The 13,017-nt window shown below is 30.2% G+C and overlaps 1 protein-coding gene across 7 annotated transcripts in view; it reads left to right on the top strand.

Annotated features, from left to right (window-relative positions):
- The window catches only part of LOC148274158 (uncharacterized), a 44,084-nt gene extending 37,276 nt beyond the window's left edge, over positions 1–6,808 (top strand). For all 7 annotated transcript variants that reach the window (XM_088237531.1, XM_088237537.1, XM_088237534.1 and 4 more), the window contains exons 9-11: positions 541–635; positions 2,659–2,761; positions 4,349–6,808. In XM_088237531.1, the coding sequence (XP_088093657.1) occupies positions 541–635; positions 2,659–2,761; positions 4,349–5,278 (1,128 nt within the window). In that variant the 3' untranslated portion in view covers positions 5,279–6,808. The remainder of the gene's footprint in view (positions 1–540; positions 636–2,658; positions 2,762–4,348) is intronic.
- The last annotated feature ends 6,209 nt before the right edge of the window (positions 6,809–13,017 follow it).

Here is a 13,017-nt window from a genome sequence, read left to right as displayed (position 1 = left end):
ATTTCGACCATCCCAGGAATCGAACCCGGGACCCCAAGCAAGGTGAACGCACCGGATTTCCTTATTCAGGATTTTTACCTGAGAGCAGTCATTGGGTCGAAGACACCCGTCCAGGGTTCTGGTTCTATTTAACACGCAGAACTGTATTCTATGATGACGTCAAGTCAGTCTTTGTGATACCCCTTCTGTCGGCATCCAATCCAGGGAAAAAAGTTGCCAAAGATGCTCGCGATATTCGCACAGTGTAGAGATGCTACAAATTAGCGACTGATTTGTTTTGGAATGATGAAGGACAATAGATTATTGACTAATTTGTTGTAAAATAATGAAGGAGAATACATTATTGACTAATTTATTGTAATTTCTTTTTGTTGCGTCCTCTTGTTATCTACATTTGGAAAAAAACGGACATGTTAACCACAATATTATTTAGCTAGACTTTCAACTTAACTTTATTAACCACTTTTTCCAGTTTTGGTGAAGGTTTAAATGTTCGCTTCCAGCAAAAAAAATAAACAAAAAAATAAACTTTGTTTCTAGGATGCGGCTGCAAAAAGAACTGCCTATCAACTAGAATTGAAGAAACAGATAGAAGAACAACAGAGAATAAAAGAAGAAAAAAAGATTCGAGAGAAGTATGTTTATTGTCATTTTAAATAAAACAAACAACCAAACGCATTTTTTCCGTAGAAGTAGGCAGAGAGGATAGAACACCACACTGCTGTATCATTACATTTGTGCATCTTTTATGTTGGCGTGTTGATTATTCTCACTATTCACGTTGTGAATGTTTATTTTCAAGTACTTCTGTATGTAAATTTAATCATGAAATTTAATTTGAACAATGTACCATTTTCCTAATAGTTAGGAACTGTTATTATTTTATTTTATTTGACTTATTTTATTTATTTTATTTATTTTATTTATTTTATTTATTTTATTTATTTTATTTATTTTATTTATTTTATTTATTTTATTTATTTTATTTATTTTATTTATTTTATTTATTTTATTTTTTTTATTTATTTTATTTATTTTATTTATATTATTTATTTTATTTATTTTATTTATTTTATTTATTTTTTTTATTTTATTTATTTTATTTATTTTATTTATTTTATTTATTTTTTTTATTTTATTTATTTTATTTATTTTATTTATTTTATTTATTTCATTTTTTTATTTTTTTTTTATTTTATTTATTTTTTTTTTTTTTTATATTTTATTTATTTTATTCAATTTTATTCTATTTACTCTATTTATTCAATTTATTCCATTTATACTATTTATTCTAATTATTCTATTTATTCTGTTTATTTTATTTATTGTATTTGACAATATAATGTAATCTGTGTTTTATTTGATTTAAAAACAGCATGCTAAAAATATTTTATGTGTAAATAAAAAATGACAAAATTTTAAAATTTTGAATTTGCATAAAATAACGTACAATATTTTTTCCCCTAAATGTTGGGAAATTTTATTTATACGGTATCCCTTTTTTTCCATGGCATCACTGAAAACAACTGTCGTATAGATCGCTGCAAAATTGTTTCACACTTTTATGACAACTTTTTAAACCATCTTTTTTATAACTTTGAATAATTCTATTATTATGTTTTAAACATCGCTATTTATTGATATTAAAACTTTATTGTTCCTAAACATTTGTCAACTGCATATCATGATTTGTACAAGTCAATATGACGTTTTTTTCAAAAATGAAAACCAAAACTAACTCTAAAGGAAGACACTTAAACAAAAGGGTCAATTACACTGCACCTGATTTGAAGTTAGCTTAAGACAATAATATATCCTTTATTAGTTGTTTAACTGTTTTTATTCTTCATTCGCGTGACACACGCGGTGGCGCGCGGACCGCTGTGCCATTATTACGACATAATTTTGGATTTTTCTTTACGTAAAACCGGGAAGATGAAAAATTTAAAAAACGTTAATTGTGGGGAATATTTGCATTAAAATGTATGAAGAAAAATGGGTCCTGAACATTTCGGCGTAAAAAGTGGGAAAACGTAAAAATGAGGTATTACTATATTATTAATGGTAGACATGTGAAATGGTCTATCACGAGACATGATCATGACATGGTTAATGCTTTTAAAAATAAATCGGGTCTTTATTTTGTACCATACAAGGTACAGGGGCATATTTTTTTTTTTTTATTTATTTACAATTTTAAAAAACCCGTTAGGGTTACATTAGAAATTTAATATTGTCTAGTCATTTTATGTCTCGTCTAGTCTAGTTAGTTCAGTCATCATGTGCTTTTTCAGATTGATTTTAAATTTGTCTCCAGTAAAAGTTTTCAAGTAGTAAGGTAGGTCGTTGTAGTGTTTAAGTCCATTATGTAGTATGTTTTACTGTCCTGTGTTTGTCTTTGCTTTTTCAATATGATAGTGTTGTTGTTGTCTGGTGTTATATTTGTGTATGTCAGCATTTTTGACTAATATTATGTCGTCGTCTTGTATGTTTCCCAGTGTCATTTTGTGCACAATTTTTAAGGTCTCAATTTTAGTCAAGTAGTTTATGTCAAAACTGGTGTGTTTGTGTGTCAAACATCATATCAACCAACTATTGCTACATACCCTTCTAGTAATTAATAGAAAGGATAATTAATTAATGTAATTTCTGTTTTAGGATGATGGAAGAGGCAGAGACAAGAAGGCTAGAGGAACAGCTCAAGTTATTGAAATTATCCCAAGAAACAGAAATTGAAAAGCAACAACAAATGACTACTCGGGTAAGAAAAATCACCTCTGAGTTATTTTGCGTCTTACATTAAACTATTTAAAAGAATATTAGCAAATACTTAAATATTAATATTATTATATTAATTTGAAGAGAGCAGCTTTAAGCTGATATGCTTAAATTTATTTTAACGAAAGTTAGGTCTTGGCGGATTTGAACTTTTCTGAAACAAATTTTGTCCATTTTTGAACCCATTGAGACTGCGCATTGAGATCAGCTCTTGTGGCAGCTTGTTCCAACCATCAACAACCCTATTCCTCAGGAAATGCTTCCGTGGCTTTAGATTGAATCTCGTTTTCTCCTGCCTGAGACTGTGGCCTCGAAGACGAGCATCTTGTTTAAGCTTGAACATGGGATCCAAATTTGGGCAGCTATAGTGACTGTTGAGTATCTTGTATGTCTCTATCTGGTCACCCGTCTCTGCAGCGCTGTGAGACCAAGAGTTTCCAGTCTCTCCACGTTTGGAAGCCGTTTTAGGCTCGGCGACAACTTTGTAGCTCGTCTTTGGACTCTTTCCAACATGTTGATATCCTTAAGAAATAGGGATATCATATTTGAAACCTGTATTCGGCAGTAGATCTGATATAGGCTTTGTATATTTTTAGTTGCATATTCAGTGTTATATATGAGAAGGCTTTTTTCATTGAGTAGATAATTGAATTGGATTTTTTAGTTACGTTTAATATTTATTTATTTATTTATTTATATACGGCATTTCTGCCATTTACATATATGTGGTATAAAGAGTGCTTAGAAATAAAAAGATTAAAAATAAAAAAAATCGAGTATGAAATATTAATATACTCGTACTATACACATTATTAATTACTTGAAAAACATACATATTTTAAAGAAATTATACAACAACAAAATACATTAATCAATCAAATTATAACTATTCCAACCCAATCAATTAATATGTGACATTCCTATTTTAAATCATCTGTTATTGTTATTCTGAAGTATTTTTATTGTTTCACTTTGTTTTCACATCTACTACATTTAGACTATGTATAAGTTTGGGGTTTTTCGAGCCGATTTGAAGAACTGTAGATTTGTTAACATTGAGTGTGAGAAGCCATTTCTTGGTCCATTCATGAATACTGTCCAGGTCTTGCTGTAGTTGAGTTGAGTGCTCAAATGGTCTCAGAATACAACTTTTATCAAAACATTATCTGCTAAATATTTTTAATACAATCAAAATATTCTCAAAACAATTTAAGATTATCCTTAGTTTGTTTAAGATGATCCTCGCTCAGATGAACTTCTGCATACCTCACCGTAATTTATGTACTAATGTCTTTTCTGTAGGAAATTTTATAACCAACGTCGTATTATTTTTATCTCTGCGAGGATCCTCAGAACTTAAAATGAAATCCCTCAAAACAGCATTATCGGTGTGTTCCTAGAGCAAAAGCAAGCATTCAAAAAGCAAGGGGTGTTATCAGTCCCGGCTTAAAGATGAAACACTCGCCATGTCTGCCTAGATTATTACCATACCTACTTTAATTTTAAATAGGTTCTCGAGATTTTTACAATGTATATAATTTTTTAATGCCAATTAAAAATTATGTTTCAGATTCGGAAGGACTCTAACGAATTTCAAAAAAGACGATTAAAATTACAAAACGATATCGAAAACGAACGGAAGGCGATGAGAGCAACTAAAAATCAAACAAAAATACATTCCGAGATACCCAACAGAACGACACAATCAAACCCCGCTACTCTGAAAAATACTCAAAACAATGATGTATTCGAAAATAGATCCAACCTACCTTTTTACCACACAAGTCCGCGACTTGAAAATGAAGAAATGGATTCAGATATTTTAAGTTTTAATATTCGTAGAAATAATCCACATTTAGGACAAGATCCTCCACCGAAAAGGGTGCCTTACTCGACCAACATTCCCGATAATTCCGTTTTTGCACAGTCTATACCGGTGAAAAACTACAATGCAAATGATGTAACAACTCTGCATCGATACCCCCAAAGAAAAAATAACGAAATCAAAGAAAGACCGAAGAGACAGAATATTGAAATTGATCAGCTAAAGATCAAAGAAGACATTGATAAATTTAACTCTCAACATTCGACTGTCAGAAATCTTCAAAACAAAAATCACAGACCGTCTTATGAACCCGCATTTTTAAGTAAAAATATCACCGAATTGATCGACACTAGAAATTTAACAAAGAACAGAAACTACGAAGCTAATTTCGACGATTCTCTACCGATCCCTGTTTTAAGGGAGCCGGAAAAGAGTGTCCGTATTCAGAACGAGTTTCTATCCGACGAGCAGTACAATTCAGAGGCAATGATGAATGTGGAACAGAAGTGGAAGGTTCCCGCTGTGCAGAAAAACATCTTGAAAAATAACTTTACGGAAGACGGAAAGCAGGAAAATATTTTGACGCAGTTAGGATCCATCAGGAGACAGTTACAATTGGAGCAATTAAAATTAGATCAATCCCAAATGTTCCCCAACAAAAAACTCGTTAAATAATTTGCAACCGCATTTGCCAAATGTGTTTTTCACATCATTATTATTAACTATTATCGTCATCATTTCCCTATCTGTTACATGTTTCCTTTACAGTGAAATCAGATAGCGATGAAAATTTTACATAAAACTGCATCTGTAACTGAAATCTCTTTTTTCTTTTGTCTGAATCTATAAACCGGATGATTGGCATATATATGTAATTTAATACGTATTTGAGTTGTTTAATTTTATCACGTATGAAAAAAGCGTAATCGCTAAATCACTCGTTATATTCTAAAACAAAGTTTTAAGTAGCTAAATGTCACTTACGTACTTCTTTTTTGCCCATAGAGTTGTGTTTGACGGTTTCTGTGTTAATATTCTCAATTAATTTGATATTTTTATGTATTTTTAGTCAAGATATTCTTTAATGTCTGTTATATCTTTTTTAAGGTTCTTAAAGATCTACTGTAGCCTGGGTACTGACCGCAGCCCTAGCTGCAGAATTTGCCTAAAGAGACCACGGGAGTCTACCGTAAGCCAAACTGTCATATTTCAGAGAATATATTCGAGCATAGTCTGCTGGTTAAACTGTCGCTCGCTTTCATTTTTAGCTCTGAAGATAGAAAACTGCTATAAAAATAACTGTAAATTAGTATAAAAACTGTTCCAGCGTACACAAGGAAAGGTTTTCATGTATAAATATGGTTAATAAGTGTTAATGAAGTTGATATTTTATTAACAATTGTACTGGACTTCAAAACATTAACCCCAGATATCTGAACTTTTTGTTTTTGTCACATAAGACCTTTATCCACTGATGCCTTCAATTTAAAAGATAATATTATGTTGTCACCATCGATCTATTAATACACATAGATGCACCCTGTGCCTTGAAAAATGATGACACTTAACTGATGCTCAAACACTCGGTGATGCGCTACGCGTATTTAGTCATTCTTCGACCGCCAGCCAGGTGTGACGTTTAGAATCGAAACCAAAATGCCCGCTTGTGTCATGAAAGTGTGTAAAAACATTTAGGATAAACATTGTAAAAAAGATGGCGTAACTCTTCATAGGGAAATATTTGTTCGTAAGTGATTAACAAAGCGTTAAATAATTTAAATCAAATTAAAAATTTTTTTTTTCTAAACGTCTCACTACGCCTAGTGGCGCAGTTGCGAAGCTCTTACTTACAGGGCTGTACTGATAGGAATTAAAAAAAAAAATGTTAGTTAATATTATTTTAGGACTCCCCAAAATCCAGCAGTTTGTAAGGAATTTAAGGAAAGAATCTCATTTACCAAAAAATTATGTTGATTGTAAATATTTAACTATCCCGAGAGGATACCCAAAAATGGGCATACTCCAGTATTCAGTAATATATGCATGCTCGTTGAATGTAGCCCTGCTGTAAATAAACAAACTCGGTAAATATGGTACGTTTTCATGTCGGTACTTTTAAAAATATTTAACTCTATGTGTATTGATAGGTCGATGGTGGTCACTAAGATAATTTTAAATGATACTTTTTACCCTGTCAAAAATAAATTATGTGTTCTGTGATTCATATATCAAATGAATGTTTACTTATGACTCAAACATTTACTGTGCGGTGTTGTAAATTTTAAACTTCAGCATTTCTTATTTACTTTCCTGATAAGATTATGTCAACAAGTAATGCTTATATTTATGACGCGCATTATTTTTAAAGCCATTAAATTCATCAGCTTATTGTTTATTTGTTGATGAAGTTTTATCCACAAGTGTTTTACTGCTGCATGTCAACTTTAAGAATGCCCTGTCAGATTTGCAGTAAAAAAAATAAAGGCAATTATTTACACATTTATTAATTAATCTTTGCCGGGCTAATTTATTTATTTACTTGCGGACTCGTTAAGTCCATTTAACAATAGTAAATACATTTCTTTATAATATATACAGGTACAATTGAAATAAAATACAACTAAAGAAAATTAAAGCTAGGACAAAAATGTAATAATTATTACCTCATTGGTTGTTTTAGTGATTGTTTAAATCTAGAAAGACTAACACCAAAAAACTCCAGATCTTGTCTCGAGTGTACAATGCGACACAGTCGGGACATTGGTGCATGCAAGGCATAGTTTGCACTGTGCTGATCAAGGAACAGCACATTATTATTTCGCAACCGGTGGATTGAAACATTGAATGTCACTTGTTCCAGTAACGATTATTCATCAATTAAGCCATTTAGGAAATTAAACATAAATAATATGGATGGAGTCAAATTTTATTTCTACCTTTTTGTAGACTTGAAATTTTTAACATTTTCTTCATTTCTCCGTAAGTGTAGTCTCCCGTCGAGGCCAATCATCCATGCTACTTTTCTTAGCAGACGATGTTGCACCGATTCGATATGATTTATCCGGCCCACATAAAAGGGAGACGAGATCACGGAGGCATATTCTAAATGAGGACGAACAAGCGAGCAATAGAGTGCCTTAACTGTGAACATATTAATAAAGCCACTAGATGTTCAATAGTATCAGTATGTTCATTAAAGGTAAGTTTACAGCCGCATGATAACTCCGGGGTCTTTAATAGACTTGACTACATCTAAATTAATATTTTATATTTTGTAGTCAACATTAAACATTATTTTACATTATATTAACGTTGTGATTCTGTATCTTAAGGCTGTAGTCGGGTAAAACGCACGAAAAATGAGGAAATCCTACTATCCTAGATTATTTATTTTATTATTTTTAATTTTTTTTAAAAGTATTACCGAAGGAATAATTTTACATAGAAATAAAGGAAATTGTCACAAAAATTTATGTGATTTAAAATGGTTGTATTGTATTTCTTTTCAAAAAGAAAAAAAAAATATTTTGCCTCCGCTATTTTAATGTTCAATTTATTATCTTTAAATCATTAGTAAAATTTTTAGTTCAATACTTATTCTTAATATATGAATCAAAATACTAAAGTTAAGTATAAATTTGAAATGGCGTAATCTGCCGGTTGAAAAGTATTTATATTTTAGTTATATAAAACTTTTAAGTATATTTTTTAATAGAAATACCTTTAAAATTTATGTTTTTTTATTTTTTATTATTGCGCGATTTTTAAATAAACAATTGTTTTAAATTGGCAAAATCGTATGATTTCCTAATTTTTCGTGCGTTTTACCCGACTACAGCCTTAATGCAACGTATATCGATCATCTGTTACATGGAGGAAAGGTGATTAGCCTTACATTTTCCTGAATAAAACGTACCAATTACACGGAGGTATAATTAAATAGAGATGATGCTTCATAGAATGGTAGGTTCAAATTATGTTCTAACAATGAGCATTCTCCCGTCATGCCGCATCAAAATTGCTGTGGAAAATGCGTAGTAGAGTAAAAAAGACTAACTGTCTATGCCAGTTTACTGTGAATTCAAAGCTGCACTTCAAACATTATTTCCCACCAAATACAAGATAAGTTCCGGAACCTCAGTTGAATGAAACACACGACGGGCGCTTATCGCCGCATCTAGTGTATTAAAATATGTATATCAATGACTAATTAAAGTAAATTAAACTAAATATTACATATCATAAGGTTATCGTATAGTATTGTTATTTTTTACATTGTTCAATTAGTTTTCTTAACATATAAATGTGATATAAAATTACCCATCCAGTATGCCTTGAAAAGTTTTATAAATAATATGTGTATAGTAAAAATGCTTGTATATATTGTCGGCGGTTTGATGAAATATAAAAAAAAATACATATTAAAAGTTTGAAAATAATAAACTATTTTTCGCAAAGTATTTACATTTGTGTAAGATGACTACTAAACACACCGTTTGACACCAAATATTGTTACATATTTTTCATTTTCTTCTAGAAATGATAATTTTGTAATATTTTTGGCACAGTAGATTTCAATTAATTTTGATTTTCTACTGTGTCAGTATTGTTGCCACCATATATATATATATTTCTATTTATTGATTTTTTCTTTCTTATATTACACAATATCCAAACATAACATAAAACATAATAAAATAAAAAATCGCACATAGGCAGCCGGTGTATACGTGATTTTATCAATTTTACATTACAGCTAACATTTTATCAGTCTTACGTTACACAATAAAAAATACACAGTATAAATATTTTAGTATAAGAAAAAAATAAACCCAAAAGAACAAATGAAAACTCAATATATCCCAAAAAATAGTATCTCTAAGAAATTATTTACTATCTAGAGACGGTGGACGATGTATAGTGAGGGTTGTATATATTTTTTCATTTTAGTAAAACTTATATAAACGGCATTAAGTAGTAAAATGTTATTGTAGTAATATATATATTATTGGTAATTGTGATACCGTCATGTAAGGTATATTTGGAAGGTTCTGTATGCATAATATACCTTGGTAGATAGAAGGGAATGATTTGACATTAATTATGTACAGGATCAATTGACTAATCTCCCTGCCATTAACATTTTACACATTCGGTTTCATCAATCCGCCGATCATTTGTATTGTTAATATTTATATATATATATGTTATTCAATTATTAATATTAATAGTCACAAGGCTGATTCATTGCCTTTTAATTGACATAATTAATTAAAAATGTAAAATAGCTTTAGAAGTGTTTCATATCAATTGCATGGCACTAAACCTATTTTGCTCTCAGCATGTTTAGATTGTAGCAAAAAATAATGTGAAATATCGATCTTATACAAGTTGTAGGTATCGTTGATGGCAGTCCATCACCGCCTAAGGCATCCGGATATGCCATCCAGTGGTAAATAAATTCAAACATTGCTAGTAAAAACTAAAAAAAAATGTGCATATTAATGTATAATTTTATTTGTATATTGTCGGGTTCCAAATCAACAGTAAAAAATATAAAAAAACGTCAGCAGAATATTATAAAACATTATTTTTTGTATTTATAAATACGACATATTTTCATCTACTTTTTGAACAAAGATTATTTGATGCCAGTTGTGAATCAGTCCCATTTTTCAAAAGTTTGTCGTTTCCGACTTATGCCAGAAACCCGATGATATAATAAATGAATAAATAAAAAAATGTAAAGTAAGATTTAAATGTTAAAAATAATTGAATGCCATAATTTTACTAAATATACATAAAAAAACGGTATTTCTCCTTTCTAAAGTGGTCAGATTTTTGTTATGCGGTGATGGATATATTATATAAATGTTCCATAGTTTTGAAATGAATATTTTTCCTATGCATAGCAAAAGAAAAAAAACTTGAAAATGTTATGTCAGGACTAGAATACAGTAAAACCTCTATATAATTATATAATTGAGTGGTCGAGAACCCTCTGAAAAGGAAATACAGAATTTGAGCCAATTAGAGGGCTTTGTCAATCTTGATAAAATCCCTCTCAGGTTAAATCCAGGGGTGGTATTCTGAACCATTCTCGCGGCACGAGAAAACAGTTTTTCTCGTGTATTTTGTATGTACACGAGATAATACGGCCGCGAGAGCATTTGGAATACCAGCCCAGTACTGTCTACAAACAGTTGAACATAATTTAATACTTCAGTGATGTGCAGCAATTAATTATTTAAAAAATACATATAATTTAATCCTTACCCAACTCATCACTTCTATATCTTATCAGACAAGACGCTGTTTTTCTTTTCGGATGTTTTTAGCATATACATATATTTCTCAAAGAATCTAAATCTAGTCACTAAAGATGGGTGACCAAAGATATTAGATATACTTGAAATGATCTTCCATACAATTAATAATTTATTATTGTTAGTTGCAAAAATGCTTTAAAAATGTAATTATAACTGATTTTAACGCTTGCAACACCAAATTATAGGTGACCTGTTTTGTGATTGGTCACAATACTCAAATTCATTTTGTTTTTTTTTTAAAGTTTTACCATAAAAACAATAACATTCTCAATTATTTTCTGCTCTTTTTTGGCAGATTATTAAATTTGATTTATGCAATTTTAATTCTGAATTTTCAGTTGACCCGCAATGATTCTATTTCTCTTGATTTGTATGTAACAAAAAATAATTTAATTTTAGAAATGTGCCTCGCATGCTCACTAAAAATAAAATGTTTTAAGTCATTATTTCGTTATAAATTCTTCGGATACATGTGAATGATTCATGCAAATTCGATTGTCAACGAGGAAGTTCAATAGTAAAAAAAAAATGTATTTGTTAAAACCAAAGCTTTAAATTTAAACTAAGCCAAAGATTTTTTTTTTATGTGTTGTATTTTCAGCGCTATAATTTTTTAAAGTTTTGAAATCACTTTGCCTATGATGTCACAAGTTCTCTTCGGTGAGTTCTGCTGATTTGTGAATTGGCTTCCCGTAAACCGGAAACGTATCGCAAGACTATTATTGGTTGATTCACAAGAACCCGTGACATCATTTGAATTAGTTATTTTTTATACATTTTCAAGAAACTTTGCCGTACAATTAAATGCTCTAATTTTTTCCGCGTAAAATATTTTTTATATTCGATTTTCCGTAGCACAGAACTTCCTCTTTGTCAGTTGATCTGCAATGATTTTAAGTCGATTGATTTTTATATAACAAGAAAATGGTTAATCTCAGAAATGTGCCTTTTTGTTTCATCATAACACAGGTAAGCTTATTGCAAGAATATATACATATGTTCAGTATCTGCATTTTAAAATGGTTATTTAAAATTTATTTGTTTATTTATTATAGTTAGTCAGAAGATGTTTTATTATTGTTATTTTTGAATCGGGCTAAATTGAATGAATTGCATTTGGAATTGAACTGAATCCACCTTATTTTCTGGATTTGGCCCTGAGCGACTTATATGTGTTGAAAGCGATTTGCATCGAATGAGGATGTTCAGTTGGAAACTGACAGCTATTTTGCAGAGTTGCCAGAAGCGCATTATGCGGAAGGAATAAAAAAGCTGGAATCGTATCGAGCTACACGAGGATTATGTCGAAGATAAAAATGATTTTTGCAAAAAAAATATTTTTCGTTGTTAGGATCACTAATTCTGTGGCTTGGGTTTAAAAATGCCAATGTTGGATTTCTTTCTTTCTTGCTAACATTTTGTAGAGGGTTAATTAATGTCAATTGATTTTTTTTATTTTTTTATCCACACACATAATACAGTAGTCAGATGGCAGAAGGGACCATCTGTATTTTTTCTGTGTTTTAGTTTTTAAAAGTTTTAATAAATATTTAGGTAAATACAGACAGAAAAAAATAAATAAAAGTAGCATTATTTAGAATGGTAATTTGTTATTTATAAATAACACTAAAATATTTTAGTTTGTGGATTGAAGTCTGGAAATTTAGTCTTATTTCAGCTCTCCTGAACATTTTTGAAAATTACAGATGGTCCCTTCTGCCATCTGACTACCGAATATATGGTTGGGTTTTTTTTTATTGATATAGTTTCAAATATCTCAAACAGTTAATTATAACACCACTAAATAATTGTAAACTCTGCCGCAATGTTGTGATTTACGACCTTGGCCCTTTTAGACCCAAGGCGCAGAATTTTCTTGCATGTTTTTGCAATTCTCATAATTCCTTCTCTCACTTATTAAATTGGTGGCCAAATTCCTATCAATTATTAACTGTCATCTGGTGCCTAGCTGTTACCTTAATCTTGCAATAAGCTTATCGGATATCCTATAAATAAAACATATACTAGTTATCAAGCTTTTATTGAATAAGCAAACTTATAAAAATGTAACAATTTTGTTAAAAA

The sequence above is a fragment of the Micrasema longulum genome, unplaced genomic scaffold, assembly GCF_059751315.1.
Source record: "Micrasema longulum isolate JH-2025_06_02 unplaced genomic scaffold, ASM5975131v1 h1tg001738l, whole genome shotgun sequence".
NCBI classification, from domain to species: Eukaryota; Metazoa; Arthropoda; class Insecta; order Trichoptera; family Brachycentridae; genus Micrasema; species Micrasema longulum.
Note: the sequence above shows the minus strand (reverse complement) of the source record. Positions and strands in the feature narration are given on the sequence as shown.